The sequence below is a fragment of the Calidris pugnax genome, unplaced genomic scaffold, assembly GCF_001431845.1.
Source record: "Calidris pugnax isolate Ruff unplaced genomic scaffold, ASM143184v1 scaffold16, whole genome shotgun sequence".
In the NCBI taxonomy this organism is placed as follows: domain Eukaryota; kingdom Metazoa; phylum Chordata; class Aves; order Charadriiformes; family Scolopacidae; genus Calidris; species Calidris pugnax.
Window position 1 is genome coordinate 2,312,604 of NW_015090847.1, and position 20,710 is coordinate 2,333,313.

Consider the following 20,710-nt stretch of genomic DNA (forward strand, 5'->3'; position numbering starts at 1 on the left):
AAAAAAAAAAAAAAAAAGAAAAAATAAAAAAGACAAGACAGCTGCGCAGACTTAATTCCAATTTCCCCTCTTGCAGGTCATTTTACCCAATGTAATTTCCTTTCTGTATTTGGGCGAGTGTGTTACTGTGGCACTGCCCATTAACAGAAGAGTTTTTGTTGCTTTCCATTCCCTTGTACCTTTTTTAATGCTTTGCATTACGAGCCCTCCATCAAAAAAAAAAAACAACAACAACAAAAAAAAAGCAAAACAGATTTAAATTAGACTTTGGGAGTATGCCATTTCATAAACTTCTCCCCAGAGAGCTTCAGCTAATTAAACAAATGATTGCAAAATGCTCACCATGTCAACCCTGTCAGCTTATATGAGAAATACCTACACCAAGCTACGGTTATTTCACAAAAAACACAATGTGAAGGAGCAATGGGCTTCAATGATAAGCACAAACCTTAGGCCATAAGGGGACACACACTTTTTAAGGGTGGATTACGGAGAGGCCAAGGACTTTGAACATCCCTTCCCATAAAACAGATTTAAATTAGACTTTGGGAGTATGCCATTTCATAAACTTCTCCCCAGAGAGCTTCAGCTAATTAAACAAATGATTGCAAAATGCTCACCATGTCAACCCTGTCAGCTTATATGAGAAATACCTACACCAAGCTACGGTTATTTCACAAAAAACACAATGTGAAGGAGCAATGGGCTTCAATGATAAGCACAAACCTTAGGCCATAAGGGGACACACACTTTTTAAGGCCATGGGTGGATTACGGGGAGGCCAAGGACTTTGAACATCCCTTCCCATGGCCTTGGGTGTCAGCAGTCACAGCTACTCTGATCCAAGCAGGACAGGAGCTGAAGATGTGGGTGGCCAAGCTGAGAAGAAGACCTCAAAAACAGGTTCAAGAACTGAATAAGCACTTGGGCTGCTCTCAACGTTTGGGCTGCGTTGGGCTCTGTTATTGCCAAGAGGGCAGGCTGGGAGTCATTAATGATGCTCAAGGAAATCTCTGCATTTTTGCCATTAAATTGCAGCAACTTGGTGCAAAAAGCTGTGAAGAAGCAAGCAGATAGGAACGGGTGCCTGGGGTGGGAAACCAGGAATATAAATGTTACATGATTAGTCTGTGCATAGCTGCTCGAGGCAATGAAAGTCTCAACTGTCCACAGCTAAAGGATTTTAAATCTCTCTATACTTTACATAAAAGTATTCTCTTAAAAAAAATCCCCATTTTTCCCTTCCCATTCTTTCCATCTCATCTTGCTTTCCTCTACTCCAAGCCAGGTGGCTTGCCCAACGAACCCTCTGTGCCCATCCCCTCTGCCCAAAGCCTGTCTTTGCTCTCTGGTACTTCTCTCCTATTCCCCTCAGCCCCAGTCCACATCCTGGTAGCTCATCACTCTTTATTCTTCCCATTTATCTTCTTTGCAACACACACTGCCAGTATCAAGCACATGCTGCCTCCCAGGGATGACCACCCTTTTTCCTACCGCCCCCCATCCCGCTCTCATCTCACACCCTATTTGATTTGCCTGAGCCAGTGACACGTCCTTGGCCAGCACCTTAGCCATCTTGATGGATCAGGTGTGTGTTATGGGTACAGCATGATGGGTATACCACACTGAGGGGCTGGAGCAGGTCCAGAGAAGGGCAACTGAGCTGGTGAGGGGTCTGGAGAACAAGTCTCATGAGGAGAGGCTGAGGGAGCTGGGGGTGTTCAGCCTGGAGAAGAGGAGGCTGAGGGGCGACCTTCTCGCTCTCTCCAACTCCCTGAAAGGAGGGTGTAGCCGGGGGGGGTCGGTCTCTTCTCCCAAGTCACAGGTGATGGGACAAGGAGAAATGGCCTCAAGTTGCACCAGGGGAGGTTCAGATTGGAGATTAGGAAAATTTTTACACTGAAAGGGTTATAAAGCCTTGGAATGGGCTGCCCAGGGAAGGGGTTGAGGCACCATCCCTGGAAATGTTCAAAGGATGGGTTGACATGGTGCTGGGGGACATGGTTTAGTGATGTTTTTTTTTGTCAGAGTTAGGTTGACGGTTGGACTAGATGATCTTGAAGGTCCCTTCCAACCTAGAGGATTCTATGATTCTAATTATTACACCCTTGACTAGGAAAATGTAATATTAACTTTCCTAAAGCCCTGTTAAGGTTCAAAGAACCCATTAGACAAGGATCGAGCAAAAAGGACGGTGAGGAGAAGAGGGAGAGAAGAAGGGAGAGAAAGTGCCTCTGCTCATTGTGGCGCGGTTGGAGGGATGACGTTAATCAACCCCCAACAGGGTTGGTTAGGATGCTGGCAAGCCCTCAGCAGGTTTCACAGCCCTGCTCAAGGGCCACTGCTTGCCAGGGCACTGGCCACCAGGAGTGACCTCAGGCGGGTGGGCTGCTTGCCCCGTGCCTCCTGATTTAGGAGCTGAGATTTAGAGGGGATAATCCTCACTCTACCCAATCCAGGTGCCAACTCAGCTCCTGAGTGTTTGAAAATGGGAGAGGCAGCAGTAAGAGGCACAAATTCTTTCTTCTCAGGTGCCATGGCCATAACCCTTGGGTACTGCTGAGGGCACTGTTCTGGGCAAATCAGTCAGGGGCAATGCACACCAGAATTGAGACAAGCCCCCACTTAGCCAATCCTCCCTCTCTTTGGCTACTCCACGCCTTGGCAGCAGTATTAATGAGAAAACAGTTTGGAAAGGGGAAACTCAATTCGGAACATTCCTTTAGGAGGGATGCCAAGATCCTTCCTTGTTTATTTCACTCGTTGTGTAAACATTTTTGTAATACTCATCAATACAGTCTATAGAGTCTACTTTTTAAAATAACCAGTGTGGACATCGGTATCTTGCTCGTGACTCTGGCCTTTTCTTTGACTCCATACCCTGAAGCTGATGCATCACGTTGCCATTGTACTTTATGTACTCTGCTGGCCACTACCTGATTGTAGATTTCTTAGTGAATCAGCCCAAATGAATCAGAAGGAACCGAAATCACATAATACGTACCAGCACTGGAAATGGTCAGGAAACAGTAATTAAGGATGAATGCTGTGTTTACATGATCAAAACACATTCAGGCACAAGAAGACTGAGACATTCTTCACGCAATGTGTATGGTAAAAGCATTCAGTTTGCTCCTGCCAGATTCCCTCTTAGCAGTAGTTCCAGATCCCTACTGCTGAGCAATTTTAAAGTTCAGTGAACAAATTCTTTCAATTGCTTGGTTTTCTCCCATTTTCTGTGTGAATTCTTCTCAAATGCAAGCTTACTTTTTGCCTCTAAATGCGAGTGACAATTTGCGGAGGCTCTAATCAAAATGGTGGATTAACCTCTCTTTTTCCACCCCTTAACTTCTGCAGTGTACAGAACCCATCTTGCATGGTTATGATCACAAAATATTAACATAATGTACGTCTGCCTTAGCAACAGCTATAGCATCAGGGGAATGCAGCCCATAATAATGCAGCTTGATCTAGAAGCACAATAAAATATAAATAAGCTTGCTCCACTTCAGTGGCACACAGGATTCCAGCATGAAGGGTCTTCATAAATTTAGAAACCTCATCTTCTTTTTAATCTCCAGCACAGATTATTTATAAGATTTATGGGCACGTGTTCCCTTTTATTCCAGAAAATGAAACGTAATTGTTTATTCAGTATTATTTTGCTGCGCGTCTACTCCTAAATTTGTGGGCATAATACAGACATGTACACACACACACACGCAAAGCAGTGCTTATAATGAAATAAAGATGAAACCAGGACTTGGGGAAAATCTAAAGGGGAGACTGCCATAAGAATATCCATAATTGTGGTCATTTTTTTAATGAAGAAAGCACAAGTAATTTTCTCCGGAAACCAGCTGCAACGAAACAAGGGATACACTGGCTAGAAATTAACATGATTAATCTAGAGCCCTCTATAAGCGTCCCAGTGTTATCGTATCTGCCAAAAGAACAGCATCCTCAGCTGGGGAAGGGCAAAGTTTTTTCCTTGCCCTAAGTCCAGCTCCTTTTCTCCAGCCCTTAAAGCCCCTCAGCCAACAGTCCCATGTTGCAGCCTCATGCACGCCGGCCCTCTAACCCTTACAGTTACTTTTAACTAATAATCTCTCTTCTTAAAGGCAATCGAGATCTTTTAAATATTGCTTTTTGAGCATTTTCAAGGAGAATGAACTATATCGAGCCAACCTGAAGTCAATAACAAACCATTTGGAGCTAGAGGATAGCAGCACTTGACTTCTGAGCAAATATTGCAGTTATCAAGCCAAATTCACTTGGCTGAAACACTCAAGTCATGAGGCCTTTTATGAGGGAGCCAAGTTACAAGCAACAGGGCTCCGTAATGTTTATCTGTAAAGGAGTATTTTGTATGCATTTATTAGGGCTAGGATTTCCAAAAGCACCTTTCAAGAGTGATGTACTCCGTTCACAAGCATCAATTTCTCTCTGAATGCATTGTATCAGATCGCTGGGATTCCTCTATCACAAACAAGACACAAAGGGAAAAATCAAAATTCAACAATCTACTTTAAGGAAATTCAAGGGCCAATGCAGGCTCTAAACCCAAACATTTTAGAAACCATCAGACCTGGTGGAAATCTCTCATCTCCAACAATTTTTAGTTCAACCCAAGATGGTTCCAAGAGCCAGGTGCCGTCAAAAACCTGCTTACACACAGAAAATCCCACCGCCCAGCTGAAGAGCCATCAAATGAACACAAAACTCTTCAACCCAGTGCTGTCAACAGCAGTATGGCTGAGCCTAACATGATTTGTGTGTATGGGAAATGGGCTGCCTGCCTTTCTAGAGACGCACGGCTTGTGTCGGACGAACTCCAACGAGAGCACACGAAACTTACTCATTGACTACCCAGATCCTTCTACATTTTATTGGAAGGCAGCCAGACTACACCACTGAATAGCCCAGGCCTTTAAGAGTTGCTTTTCCTAACTTGTCTTAAATCAGAACTTACATTTTTGACATTTCTTTTTTAAGGGTGACCCGCTTACTTTAAATACATCATACACACAGTGAAAAATAACAACCGCAGAAAATGGAAAGAATGAGAAGAAAATAATAAAGAAAACATTTTCCTGAAGAAGATGCTATAGATGTAACATGATATTCCACCACTGCAAGCATTTTAACATACATGCCACTCAGAAATCCAAGTCACAAGTCCAGGGAACTTTAATATTATTTTGTTAGGTAAACTTAATATTCATTATCTAGTCTTAAAACCATTTCCTACTTGTGATGGAAAATTCTGTCAGACACTAAGAAGTCATCTACTATTATAAATGGTGTTAACTGGATCATTTTTCATCCAGATTTATACCTGAGGAAGAATAAAACAAATATTATGCCTGTAGCTGCAATAGAATAAAACATGTTTACTCATTAAGTAACAGTATACCAGCAATATACCAACAGCGCTATATCAGAGGTGGCTTCCTAGCTGGATTACTAACAATTGCCACCTCACATTGTTTGCCTTTTTAAAGTCTCCAGATGGGTAAGATGAAGACCAGTTGTGCCCACATCAATCAAAGCACCGGAGACCAATCCTATTCTCTTTCAAACAGGCGTCTGTCTCAGGAAATCAGTCGACCTGAAATATGATCTCGCGTATGATTTATTTGCCATTCTCTCCCATTACACAAATATAAATATAACGGGCATTTTTCTGCAGCCCTGAAATGATTCAGAATTAATACCAGATGACAAAATGGACCATGTACCAGGAGGGGAAAAGTTACAGTAAAACCGCATTCCCATTAATGGGGCCATTCATTCATATGGCCACTATTCCACAGGGGAGCTGGACATAAATTATGTATTTGACATCTAGTTATAGACGATTATATCTGACATAATGAAGTTATAATGGAAGGAGTTTGCACACTGTTTGGTTATTAAGTGCCCATTTCTTGTCCCTGTACCAGGTGCAATGGTGATAGGCTATACAAATCATCCAGAAGAAATGCCAAAATGGGCTCCCTTACTGATAAAGCACCACACATGTTTATTAATTTAACAGCTTGTCTTATGTCTCCCCCATCTGCTCATTTAAAACAGTTATTTGCCTTATAAATATTTCAGAAAAAGACGTGTAGCCAAAAATTAATCTGGCAGAAAAGAGATTAAAAAAAAAAAAAAAAGTTTGAGAAGGGTCTCATCCTGTATGCAGCACTGTGCTCTTCTTCTCCCGCATTGAATTGGTTCAACAGCTTTTTTTCCAACCTGGTAATAGGACATTCACTTTAGATTAGTGATGCTTGAGGGGGCACTGCCACAGCTGACTCTGCTCTCCAGCTGTGGTCACTGTCAGGCGGGTGAAAACTCCCTGCCCATGGGGAGTGGTACGACTCAGCCCAGTGGAAAACGACACCCACCACCAAAAAAACATCCCGGGTAGATGTCCATGTCCATTTTGAGCCTATCAGGTTATGTGGTAGCTTCAAACAGCCTATAAAGAATAACATTTCAAGGTATCTTTAAATCACAGTTCATGCTGATCTCCCCAGCAAAACTCCTTTGCAAGGCAGCAGCTAGCTGTTAAAAAAGAAAAACAAGTGTAAAAGTGCTTTTTTTTTGTTTAGGATGAGCAGGAATAATGCAAAAGGTGTTAAACGTCACTCAGACTGTTCTCCATACCCCACCCCACCCTCCAAAAAAAATAATTCCTTAAGTATTTTAAAGTGTAAACACTCTGAAGACTTCCCACCAGCATCCAGGATTTAGCATTCCTCCTTGAGAGACTTTGTTAGCTCCGGCTTTCTGCTGGAGCGAACCCTGTTACCTTATAAATAAACAGCAATGCCCCAAGGTGCCCCTCTGCGGAGTAAACACACATTCCAAAGAAGTGAGAGCAACAATTCAATACCATAGGAAAAAAGAAAATGGGGAATGGCATGCAATCCACTCCTGCTGACTATGGATAACTACAGGACGTAAAGCGGGACCTTGCTGATGGTAACAAGCAAACAGGAGGGCTGCAGGTTGGTTGTAAGATTTCACAGAATCACAGAATCACAGAATCACATGGGGTTGGAAGGGACCTCTGGAGATCATCTAGTCCAACCCCCTGCCCAAAGCAGGTTGCACAGGAATGTGTCCAGGAGGGTTTGAAATGTCTCCAGAGAAGGAGACTCCACCACCTCCCTGGGCAGCCTCTGCCAGGGCTCTGCCAGCCACAAAGTCAAGAAGTTCCTCCTCATGTTTAGGTGGCACTTCTTCTATTCAAGTTTGTGCCCATTTCCTCTTCTCCTGTCCCTGGGCACCACCCTGGGCCCCATCCTCCTGACACCCTCCCTTGAAGTATTTCTAAGCATTGATCAGATCCCCCCTCAGCCTTCTCTTCTCCAGACTTAAAAAGACCCAAGTCCCTCAGCCTCTCCTCCTAAGGGAGATGCTCCAGGCCCTTCATCCTCTTTGTAGCCTCTGCTGTCCCCTCTCCAGCAGTTCCCTGTCCTTCTGGAACTGGGGAGCCCAGAAGCTCCAGGAGCTGTGGCTACTCCAGTTACGATACTAGTTATCACCACCCATTATACCCAATGAGGAATTAATAAATACAGAGCACGGCCCATGTTTAAGCAGCTGCCTCTTCAAGGAAAATCAGTGTAGTCCAGGAAGGTGGACGTTTTGGCATGGATCTGAGCCACAACGACAGGTTTTTGGAGAGCTCTGGATAAGACTGAGAAAAGCACTGCATCATAACATCAGAGCTCAACCCTCCACTGTCTTCACAACCCAAATGAGCTCCATACCTGGCAATGCATTCCTGCTTCTGCCTCTACCACACTGCCCCACACCCACCCCATTGCCATGCTGAGCTGTCTGAAGACCCATCTCCAGCCTTTAGGCTGAGGGCTTTAAACGAGTCTGCCCACCACGACAAAGAACACAACAAATCCGTACAGACCTCCTCAAAACAAGGCAGATGAACATTCACAGTATGTGTAAAGCTCCTAGTCATTGCAAGAACCTTTCCATTTAGACAGGACATTAGGAAACAATTCTTCACAGAAGGATGGTAAGACACTGGAATAGGCTCCCCAGGGAGGTGGTTGAGTCACCAACCCTGAATGTGTTTAAGAGTCGTTTAGATGTCATCAACTTTGTAGAGTAGAGTTGATGGTTGGACTCAATGATCCCAAGAGTCTTTTCCAACCTGAATGATTCTATGATTCTATGATTGACTGTGCAGGTAAGGTAAACAGTCATCTCCCAGCCAGTCACTGCAACACCAGGTACCTGCATGCCTGAAAAGTTACCTGAAAAGATGGGGACTAGAAAATGTTGCATGTGGCTTGCTGCAATGAGCACTCACACCCTGTGTTGGAGGCAGTGAGATCCTCTGGTGGGCCCAGGGTGGTCGCAAAGGGGAAGCTCTGAGAGCAGTCATACTTGGAGAAAAGGCTGAGCAAAAGCAAAGAAGATTTCTCACACTTCTGAGGAGAAGGATCTGGGGGTCCTGGTGGACAGTAAACTCTCCATGAGCCAGCAATGTGCCCTTGTGGCCAAGAGGGCCAATGGGATCCTGGGCTGCGTAGGGAAGAGTGTGGCCAGGAGGTGGAGGGAGGTCATTGTCCCCCTCTGCTCTGCACTGGGGAGGCCACAACTGGAATCCTGCCTCCAGTGCTGGGCTCCCCAGTTCAAGAGAGACAGGGAACTGCTGGAGAGAGTCCAGCGTAGGGCAACAGAGATGATGGAGGGGTTGGAGCATCTCCCTGATGAGGAAAAGCTGAGAGAGCTGGGGCTCTTTAGCCTGGAGAAGAGAAGGCTGAGGGGAGACCTTATTAATGCTGACAAGTGTCTAAAGGGTGGGTTGAGGGAGGATGGAGCCGGACTCTTTTCAGTGGTTCCCAGTGACAGGACGAGGGGCAACGGGCACAAGCTGGACCATGGGAAGTTCCACTCCAATCTGAGGAAGAACTTCTTTGGGGTGAGGGTGGCAGAGCCCTGGAAGAGGCTGCCCAGGGAGGGTGTGGAGTCCCCTTCTCTGGACCTGCCTGGATGCAGCCCTGAGTGATGTGCTCTGGGCAACCCTGCTTTGGCAAGGGAGTTGGACTGGATGATCTCTAGAAGGTCCCTTCCAACACCAACAATTCTGTGATTCCATGAAGATGACCCTGTATAGGATCAAAGAAGAGCAGGACACTACGTAGCACCCCAGCAGTGGATAAGAAAAAAAGAGAATAAGGGTCCTGAGCATGAGGGACCCCAACCAACATCCAGCGCCTGGTGCTCTCTTGGCTCCAAGGCACTGAATTTGCCAGTCATTTGCCATGACTCCATGTGTCAGCCTGAATAAAGGCAAGGAGTGCCCTTGGGCCGCGGTGCCCGGTGCTCCCCGTCATCTGGGCCTGGGTAGGGGGACTGGGGCTCTGCAACGAGCCCAGCTGTCACCTCCTGGTTAGGTTAGGAAGGGACCCTGGTTAGGGTTGGAAGGGACCTGAAAGATCATTGAATTCCAACCCCCCTGCCCTGGGCAGGGACACCTCCCACCAGACCAGGTTGCTCAAGGCCCCATCCAGCCTGGCCTTGAACACCTCCAGGGGTGGGCCACAACTTCCCTGGGCAACCTGTTCCAGTGTCTCACCACCCTCACAGTAAAAAATTTCTTCCTGAGATCTAATCTGAATCTTTTTTCTTCCACTTTAAAACCGTTTCCCCTCGTCCTATCATTACCCTGCCTGGCAAAGAGTCCTTCTCCAGCTCTTCTATAGGCACCCTTCAGGTATTGAAAGGCCGCTATAAGGTCTCCCAGGCCGCTATAAGGTCTCCCAAGCCATCTCATCTCGTCTGCCAAGCCATCGACCCTCTCCGGGACCTTTGGGAGAGGAAGAAAAAACACAACACAAGACCCAGAATGTGTGCATCAAAAAAATACTGCTCTATTTTGGGCAATAAGATTTCACAGTGCTGCCGACATCCCGCAATGGCTTTCCCTCAGACACTGCAGACGGAAAGGGGGAGGAAAATGGCAGAATGAAGCCACCTCTTGAAGGAAGGGAGCACAAAGAGAGGCTCTGCTGAGCTGGAGAAGAAATGGGGGAAACCAAGAAAAACCTCTGGCTGACTCCCTTGACACGCTGCCCAAAGAACAGGGGAGATTCTGTGTCTCCAGAAGCTGAACCTCACAGTTGAGGCTGACAGGAGAATAAAAACCACCCACAGGGCTTTAACTGGGACCAAAACATCCTCGCTGGCTAGAGAAATCTGCGCAGAAGGGTGAGAGTCTTCCACTCCTCATTTATTTGCTATTTATTTCTAGAACCAGGGACCAATACACAGTTTTGCTTATCAATTAATGGTTTGGAAATGTTCTGACTTCAAGCTTATCAGTCTCCAAGACAACTACTCCCTGAGCTTCAATTTTGCAGGAAATCTTTGCGAAATGCTAGCTCAAGAGGGGAGAAGAGCTCCTCAGACTGCCTAGCATGTATTTTGTGTTTAATATGATTCCCCATATATGCTCAAATCTGCTTTTATAAAGCTTTATAAATAGTTTTAGGGTGTGGACTCGGTGAGTTTAATTCACTTATTTGCTACGTTTTAGTACTTGGCAGAATTTAAGTCCAAATGCTAAATTTAATTTATTGCTATATATGATAATTCCACAAAATCCCTGTCTAAGAGAGAGTATCAGCATCACCCCCATCTGCTATTGTCAGTAACCAGCGATCCATTTTTAAACACGGGTTTAATCTTCAGCCTATGGGATCACAGCCTGAGGTCTCAGCTACCCCTGGAATTATTCTGCGTATGGATGGTGTAAACAGTTGTGTAAAAATCAGGTAATCACGGCCGGATTGTTAGACTGAGAGAAGGTGTGAAAATCAGGGTTAACAGTGCTTCGTATGTGGAACTCATTTTGAAACACCACCAAATTAACAAAAGGGGTAGGGATTATGAAGCACCGTGATGCAAAATGCTGATTCAGGACCTCATTTCTACAAAGTGATTTGCGGTGTCGTTACGGCGGCGCTGCGCGGAGCAGAGTAATTACCCTGTAACGCACGGTGACATTAATGTACTAGTAAACTACTGGAGTTCATAGTCTATTCACTACCAGCACCAGGCAGGACTCTGAAAGGCAGGTAAAAATGCCCTGCATGCATAAACAATGTGTGTAAATGTCACCAGTGATAAAATTTTTAAAAAGGAGAAGGAAGAGGCCGTTACAAATAAATCTGCCAGCTGAGAATTGCAACTGCACAGACCCACAGGAGCACTAAAGCTGTATCGTTTTTTAATAACAGGGGAAGGAAAGATGCTTTTATATCCCTACTCTGGCTTTATTTCCATTTTCTACTATGAAAATTGTACGGTGGCTTCTTCTTTTTGCCACTCTGAGGGCAACATTGAACTTTTGGGAATGCGGAGGACGAATGACAGCTTCAGGACAGAGGGGATTTTGCCTCCTTTGTTTAAAACGGCTCTTGTACTTCTGGGATGAAGCTTAGAAGGTGACCTGAGCATGTCCTAAGGTGTCAGAAAATGCAGCCAAACAAAAAAAAAAATTAATAAGCCTCATACAGCTAAAAATAAATAAATAATGATTATTAAAACACTCGAATGGATTTTGGGATTTGGGGTGCTGTGGCTGGAAAAGAAGCAGCAGATGCACAAGCAGAACTACACATCCCAGGGCTAGAGGAAAGCCTTGCTCTTCCCCCAGGAGACAATTACTATGTTTTTATCACCCCCCAGTCACCAGGTAATAGACTGATGCCTTCAGAGCTGGATGCCTCCCTGTCCCTCTCCCGTTAAGTCACACAAGGGGATTCAAGTCCTTTTACCAGCACGTAGTAGCAGTAACATCAGTCCTTCCACACTGAGCAGCTCTTTCTGTAAGATCTCTCAACCTGGGGGGGGGTGTGGGGTGTGGAGGCCCTCCTGCCTGGTGGCTTCCTGGTGGAAGCAGTTAAGGCAGCAGTTTATGTTGGAGAAACTCCATTTTACCTTCTCTGCAAGCGCTGCTGCTGTTCTGCCTGACCCACTTTGCCCTGCTCCTGGTGGCAGTGCCATTCATCTTGCAGAGGCAGCTGTGCCCTCATGAATGGCAGATCACTGAAGGTTTTTGTTAGTCTTTAGTTCTTTTATCTCGGAGAAAGCAAGGCACAGCTTCTTTGGCTGCTGCTGCTGCTGTTCCAGCATCCTTGAGTCTTCCACAGGTTGCTCCAGACCCCACGGCAAGGATTTACATTGACCTATTCCAAGTCAGCTCTGATTCATCACAGCCAACATCAAAGACAGACTCGAGCAAGAAGGTCCTGGAAGTCACATCTATGTCTGCCTTACTGGAGTGCTCTGCTAAAAAATCAAGGTAGTAAATTTCATTGCAGAACTAGGGGTTTTCAAGTGACCTAGAAGAAGCTGACAATCTCAAATACATGTGTAAAATCTCAGGGTGGTTCACTTAAAGCTGAATGGAGGTTGTGGACTGCAAGAGACTGTATGCAACCAGTCTCATGACAAGACCAGATTTGGAAAGAGGACTGTGAATCCAACAGCCTCACACCCAAGTTCCACCACCCAACACGAGGTTCACCCTTGCAGAGATGCAAGAGGAACCACCAAGGAATGACAGCGCTGAGGCATCTTCTGTGCAGCAGGAGTCCATCCCTGAGCTTTTGTTACTGCATCAACCAAGAAAACCCACCCTCACACTTACAAAGGGAAAAAAAAACAGCAAATGATCATGTCAAAGATCTACCCACGTGGATGCTGGCTCACTCAAAATTAAGGGAGCCTTTTACACCAAGAACATTAGCAGTATGCTTTCACAGAATCACAGAATCTTCGTGGTTGGAAGGGACCTTTGAGATCATTGAGTCCAACTATTAAAAAAACCAAACCAAACCAAACCAAAAAAACCCCCCACAACACCAAACAAAAAAAACCAACACCCCATCACCACAACAATCACCACACCCAACGATCTCTGGCACTAGAGCATGCCCTGAAGTGCCACCTCTACACGGTTCTTCAATCCCTCCAGGGATGGTGACTCCACCACCTCCCTGGGCAGGCCCTTCCAGGGCCTGACCACCCTCTCAGCAAAGTCATTCTTCCTCACATCTCATCTAAACCTCCCCTGCCCCAACTTCAGACCATCTCCTCTGCTCCTGGCATTATTCCCTTGGCAGAAGAGGCCAACCCCCACCTCTCTACAGCCTCCTCTTAGGGAGTTGTAGAGGGCAATGAGGTCTCCCCTCAGCCTCCTCTTCTCCAAACTAAACATGCCCAGTTCCCTCAGCCTCTCCTCGTAGGACTTGTTCTCTAAACCCCTCACCAGCAAAGACTTTAGCCCACAAAGTCCTTGGGCCATTTGGAGGAGCAGGTTTTGCATCGGCAGCAGAAATTCACCAACACAAAGGGGTTTTTTGTCTCCCAGAACATTAAAGATGGATAAGCAAGTAAGATACAGAAGACAGCTTTCTTCATATTACATACTGACAGCGTGCCTATCCACATCAATCTTGCATTAACACATTGTATTTTTCGATCCTGAGCACCAAGAGAAAAACGTGTGCCCACAAACTCACACTCACAGCCTTACAGTGTCGCGGCAGGATGGTGACAACCATCACAGAGGTCAACCCCCTACCCCTTTCAGCCGCTGTAGCACCCTTTGGAGAGTAGGAGGAAGGAAAAACCCCAAACTTAAGCTATAGTGCATCTCCCTGCTAAGACACTTTGGCTCTCCTCTTCCTCCCCTTCTCTTCTTCTGCAATGTTGCCTGTGTTTGATGTTCATACCTATTTCTGGAGCTGACCAAGAAATTCCACCATATACCTGTTTGATTTTAGCTTTGCTATTATCCATTCCGAGAAGGGCAAGGTGGTCATTTTGATATCCCACCTGAATATTGACAACCTAATTAAAAGGAGCAAAGGGAGGTGTAAGAAGTCTGCACCAAGCCCCTTTCCTGAGGCCACAGGGGCAAACGCTAGGGGTTCATCGCAACACAGCCAGGGGATGATCTTCCAAATGGGGCAGAGAAATCAAGGGCTCACGTTCATATGACTTTACTTGCATCATTCAAGAGAGGCACCTCTCTTAGGAGGGCTACTCTGGACTCACTCCATTCGTATCAGCTACTAGCATTGCTCCTGGGGGCAATCAGTCCACCTAAAATTGCAGAACTCCTCTAGAGCGAACATGTCTCCTCAACAGCTCTAGAACAAACCTTGAGCAATGCCAACATGGATTGAATCCAGGCCTGAACCACTGCATGACCACTTCTGGACCTCAACTGACCTGAGGGGCAGGTGAAATCAGGCTTTTTTTGTCTCCTGCAAGAGCGAACTCCTCTAGAGCGAACATGTCTCCTCACCAGCTCTAGAACAAACCTTGAGCAATGCCAACATGGATTGAATCCAGGCCTGAACCACTGCATGACCACTTCTGGACCTCAACTGACCTGAGGGGCAGGTGAAATCAGGCTTTTTTGCATCCTGCCACAAGCTCCCTATGCCTGTGCCGCTGCCATTAGGAAGGAAGGGAGGAAGGGAGAGGGCAGGACACAAGGTATTACCTGTCCCTACAGAAGTAAACACTTCTAAAGAAGAGCAAAATAGCTTGTGAACAAGGTGATACGCTCAAAGTTATATAATTGGGCACATGGGGCATGGTTATCTCTCATGCAGCTCTCTCTCAGGAATTCATTTGCTCCCAAGAGTCTCCTTGGATGGAGGGTAGTGACTGTACCCTGGAGGCTCTATGAATTGGCTCCCAAGAGTTTCCTCGGATGGAGGGTAGTGACTGTGGTGGTTCAGGGTAGTGACTGTACCCTGGAGGCTCTATGAACAAAGGGATGACTTGCACCCACTGCCGGGGCTGGTTGGCAACGCACGGGCATGGAGATGGCGTCACTGACTCACCCTTGGACGGCGGTCTCTCCAGATCTGAGTCCAGGTGGATCGGTGGGGCAATGTAGGAAACCTGCCCGTGGTGAGCTTGCCCTGTGGAAAAATAAGTGTTTGAGTTCCACCGTTTCCTTCAGATATCTATCAGGGCTATAATTTAAACACACAGCGCTTTTATGGCACTGGATTCCCAACAGTATTACGTACTATTGTGCGTTTTTCACAATGAGCTTTCATTTTGTGGAGACACCCGATGAAAAGCTGAAAACACTCCCATTTCTTTCCTTTTTCCGTGCAGACCTGGGCACTATGCTGAGCTTTAGCTACACCTCCTTCACCACTACCACACACATTTTGCACAATGTTCTCTTAGAAGGCCATACGCCACAGAAGACAAGGGATTTCACACAAGCCCGTTCAATCTGTTGATCTCAGTCTAAGAGGGAAGCAAGCCTTTCTGTGTCACTGCAATTTTGGAAGGAAGAGTGGTATGAAGTACAACTGCAGAACACACAGATAGTTTGCAGAGTTCAGCATCGCTTTCACCTGGGTGGCAGCTTTTTTTTGGTTCCCAGCACCACCGTGCAGTTTCCCAGTTGCTAAAGACCCAACTCTTCTCCGGTAATTTGGAGGTAACTATATCGAGAAACTTCTATTTATAATAAAAACATGTTGTTATAATTAATCTATTTACTGTAACAATTTACAGGGTTGTTAATCCCTTTTTCTAAACATGGAAAGTTAATGATACATAGATTACGATAACAGTCAGAGTAACCTTCCCGTTTCAAGTAATATTTGCGCCGCAATAAAAGCAGTTGATTCCTCTTATGAGACACATTCCAAATAATTAATACTGCTCCCTGTTGACACTTGCTGTTGTTGCCCCAAGCAATTTCCAAGCTAGTGGCACAGGCAGCAGAGCAGCAGCACAGTCCTCTGGTTTCTTTGTAATGACATCTAGGAACACCACAAGCACAGTATGCTGGTGCACATAATATGTTGAAAACATCTCTTTATTGGGGATAAAATATTAATGGGGAAGGCGGGGGAGGGGGAAGAATTGTGTCTGAATGGGCAGGATATATTTACCACTTTACGCTGAGGCTGACTCAGATAATTTGCATTATTAGCCATTACAACAACTGGATGTTATTCAGATTTAAAATCTACCGACGCATCATAAATTCTATATTTGCTTTAAGTGCTTTAACATGTGAAATCTGCTTCAGGCAAACCCATAGCTCATAACAAGTTACCCCACTTTCCCCTTCTCGTTTACATGTTAAAAATCCATTTGGTGTCATTAGTGAGCATAAGCCACCATTTAATAGCTGCTCGGTTCTGCGTCAGCAGCAGGCAGACAGTTTGCTCTCACTCCAGGCTGCTCAACGTGCAGGACCAGTGCCCCCACAACCATTCATCAGGCTCCCCAGTTGCTCCATCAAAGACCCCACTGAAATGCAAAATACCCGAGGTTGGCAGGGAGCTCTGGAAACCACCTACTCCAGCCCAAGGGCAAGAAGAGCCCATGGCAGGTGTCCCCTGTACCACTGCTTGGCCATCCTCACAGGAAAAAAAAAAATAAAAAAGAGCTTTTTCTTATGTTTGAGTGTAATTTCTTGTATTTCAATTTGTGCCTCTTGTCCTGTCACTTTATGCCTCCAAGAAGGGCTCCATCTTCTTTATTTCTGCCCATCAGGTACTTAGACACATCAGTAAGATGCCTTGGTCTAGGCTGGAAAGTCCCAGCTCTGTCAGCATCTCCCCACACATTGATGCTTCAGTCCCTCAATCATCATTGTGGCCCTTTGCTGGACTGGAAGTCCCTGCTCTGTGGACCCAACTTCACAGAATCACAGAATCTTAGTGGTTGGAAGGGACCTCTGAGATCATCGAGTCCAACCACAAAAAAAACCCAACAAAACCCACCACACCAAACGCCCACCAAAAACACCGCACCCACCAACTAAACCCCACACTCAACACCTCACCATAAACCAATAACCTGGAGCACTAGAGCATGCCCTGAAGAGCCATGTCTATACGTTTCTTAAATCCCTCCAGGGATGGTGACTCCACCCCCTCCCTGGGCAGGCTGTTCCAGGGCCTGACCACTCTCTCAGTAAAGTCATTCTTCCTCAGATCTCATCTAAACCTCCCCTGCCCCAACTTCAGACCATTTCCTCTGGTCTTGTTGTTCGTCCTTTGGGAGAAGAGGCCAACACCTGCCTCTCTACAACCTCTTTTCAGGTAGTTGTAGAGGGCAATGAGGTCTCCCCTCAGCCTCCTCTTCTCCAAACTAAACATGCCCAGTTCCCTCAGCCTCTCCTCATAGGACTTGTTCTCCAGACCCCTCCCCAGCTTGGTGGCTCTCCTCTGGACACGCTCCAGCACTTCAATGTCTTTCCTGTAGTGAGGGGCCCAAAACTGAACACAGCCCTCGAGGTGAGGCCTCACCAGGGCCCAGTCCAGAGGCACCATCACCTCCCGCCTCCTACTCCCCACGCTGTTCCTGACACAGGCCAGGATGCTGGTGGCCTTCTTGGCCACCTGGGCACACTGCTGGCTCCTGTTCAGCCCACAGGCCACCAACACCCCCAGGTCCTTTTCTGCCAGGCAGCTCTCCTGAAACTCTTCACCACCTCCAGCAGAGGGGTAGGGTCACCTCCCTGGACCCGCTGGCTCTGCTCTGCTTAATGCAGCCCACGGCAGCTGGGGGCCTATTTTGTCCTCTGTGCACGTTGCTGGCACCTGGTTCCAGCCTTGACTTTTGAAGAAGTTTATCACCTGGTCTTCTTGGGATGCCAAATACAAAAAAGAATGATTCTGCAGGCTTAAAGGTCTAGGCTGGAGTAAAGAAATACATGCACAGTACAAAAAAAAGGCTACAAAACATCTGCAAGTTTGTTTAGACATTCATTACCATTCAGTAATATCTAAGGAAGTTTATGAATGTTTTATAAAAGCTTTTACCCAATATAGGGGAAGCAGTAGCACCAAACGATCTTTTGCAATGAATGAAACAAGTTGCCGAAAGGTTTTATCTACTTGCTACTGATGCAGAACACAGTACTTAAAAAAAAAATCAAACTTGACTTCTGTTAGACTGTACGCTTCTCGCACTGCTAATAAATCAAATTTTGGGTTTTAATATTCTCTCTATAAAATAACAACGCGAATAATTGCTGTGCTTCTTTTTTCTGGGCATGAATGCCAGCTTAGTTGCTCTTCAGACTCATCACAGTCTTTCCTACACAAGGAAAAAATGCTCTCCACTGCTATCTGTAACAGTGCACAGGAGAATCTAAGGGAGAAGATGAGCAAGGGCTGGGCAGAAAGGTCCCCTGCGTGTGTACACGACGACAGGAGCTGTGCTCTAGAAAAATCAAACATCACAGGGACTGGAAACTTGGCAGAGGGTCAGGAGGGAGGTCTGCCCTGGTAGATCCTACGAACAGTGGGCATGTTTCCAAAAAGGATGCCGGGGGGGGGGCAGGTTTTTTACTAGATAAACAGAGGCGATTGCTTTGTTGCTACTTTCTTTGGTTAGTCCATGCATTCACAGATTTTTTTCTGAATTTTTTATCATGGCATCCGTAGATGACTACATCACTTAGGGGCAGATTTTTAAGATGTGTGGATGTTTATTTTCTGTCTGCGAGCATCCATATCCTTCAAAAAAAAAAAAAAAAAAAAAAAAAAGTCCCTTAGGCCAAGCTATTATGTTTTCTTCAGCCTTCACAAAACATTATTTTTGTTCTTCTAAGTTATTGGTTTTTTAAAATGTGTTGCATCTCTCATGTGTCAGGCCTGATAATAATGGCCAGCCAGGCACTTCTTCTAATCCACAAACATCTCCCCTGTTTCCTCTATTCGAGGAAGGAAGGCTGTGTCACGAGGCAGACTTTCAAGGTCATATCTACATTTTTCTCCCAGAATTGCTGCCACCAAACGTGCTTCTCTTCCCATTGCCACAGCACGAGCATATGGCCTGCCTTCTACAGATGTCTGTCCTCATTGAGAGGGGCAGTGGGAGCAGAAGACAGGGAGTTTGTGGCTACCCATCTCACATTTGCTGCTTGGCCCATTGCACCTGAGATGGTTTCGACACTTAACGCAATGTTGGCCAGACCTGAATCCTTGTGGTATGATACAAAATAAAACAGACATGGACTGATCCACAGTTGTCCTCCAGTTGTCCTCCCTTGTTGCCCATTGCTCCCCCTGCCCTGCTACTGCCACTCACAGGGAGCCATGGCCATCTACCATGTCGGTGGCAGGACCTCGCCAGCAAGAAGAATAAGGAAAACAGAGCCCAGCCTTAGTGATCAGATATGAAAACTTCATCCCACCTTACTTTGATGATTACATTTCATCGCTGTTTACTTTTTTACCTGGGAGACAGCTGCAGAAACACCAGATGGTTCTAGTCAGGGTTGGATTTGGAGAAGGCTGTGCAAGCTGTTACGATATGAGGCATGCCCAACTTTCCATCACCAGCAGAGACATCTTGACCTTTGGTATTTTGTCAGAAGAAATTTTCACTTTTTTTTTAACAACTAAAACCCAAACGACTTTAATTTAAAGACATGCTGGTATTTTGGAGTATCCTGCAAAACTTGGGAAGGATCTGACACCAGCTGTTTCCTCTCCTACAGGCACGGGTACCAGACCAGCATCGGTTAGCATGTGGGCAGCTCTTCAGGTCGAAGAGCAGTCAATCAAGTAGGCTTGTGGGTTAATAGATGTGTGGGTAGAAATGAAAGCCTGACAGCTGGAGAGATGGTCACGCAGGCGGAGGAGGCCATGTCCCACCTCCTGGTGCTCCACCATTGTCAGACCCAGCACGCAGAAAAGACAGCTGAAGGACCAGGCAATTTGGAGAAGGAGGTCTTGAGTGCTTCTGCCATCCCTTTTTTTCTCATTAAGGCTTTCACATTCCCCTGTTCAAGTGTTTTTCTGCAGTAGCTGGAACTGGAGAGGGGGAGATTGGAGTCATTCATTCCTAGAACTGGGGCTTGAACTAAACATCTGAAACTGCAGAATTCATGCACCACTTGGTAAAACCTGTACTGTCTTGACTGACTTGAGCTGCACCTCAAGATCTCGTGTACATCTATTGGGTAAAATTGTGTTTTTTAACGGAGCCAGTCACAAAACTTGTAATACCATTAGAGCCAGAAGGACCATTGCTCTGATCCTCTAGTTTGGACTCCTGACTCTGAGATTTATCTGTGTGTTTGTGTTCCAGTGCCATTGCCAGGGCTTGCTTTAGGCACCCCCTCTTGCCTCCCTTCCTCCAGCCCTCTCAGATGTCACTGTTGCCAATAATAATAAAATCAAAATCAAAATTATTCTATTGACTAACAAAAAGGTTTATGAGGTATCTTGATCCTGACAATATAATTGGGGGAGTGGGCAGCATGGATTCACCAAGGGGAAATCATGCTTGACCGATCTGATAGCCTTCTTCTGGGCTCCCCAGTTCAAGAGGGACAGGGAACTGCTGGAGAGAGTCCAGCGTAGGGCAACAGAGATGATGGAGGGATTGGAGCATCTCCCTGATGAGGAAAGGCTGAGAGAGCTGGGTCTGTTCAGCCTGGAGAAGAGAACACTGAGAGGGGATCTCATCAATGCTTATAAATATGTCAAAAGGGTGGGATCAGGCTCTTCTCAGTGGTGCCCGGTGACAGGACAAGGGACAAAAGACACAAGGTGGAACACAGGAAGTTCCATCTCAACATGTGGAAATATTTCTTTGCTGTGAGGGTGGCAGAGCCCTGGCAGAGGCTGCCCAGGGAGGTGGTGGAGTCTCCTCTGGAGACATT

General features: G+C 46.1%; 1 protein-coding gene across 14 annotated transcripts in view; it reads right to left on the reverse strand.

The window, feature by feature from the left end:
* Positions 1 to 20,710, reverse strand: part of ADGRL3 (adhesion G protein-coupled receptor L3) — a 591,492-nt gene that overhangs the window by 147,603 nt on the left and 423,179 nt on the right. For all 14 annotated transcript variants that reach the window (XM_014943112.1, XM_014943115.1, XM_014943111.1 and 11 more), the window contains one exon: positions 14,895 to 14,975. In XM_014943112.1, coding sequence (XP_014798598.1) covers positions 14,895 to 14,975 — 81 coding nt within the window. The remainder of the gene's footprint in view (positions 1 to 14,894; positions 14,976 to 20,710) is intronic.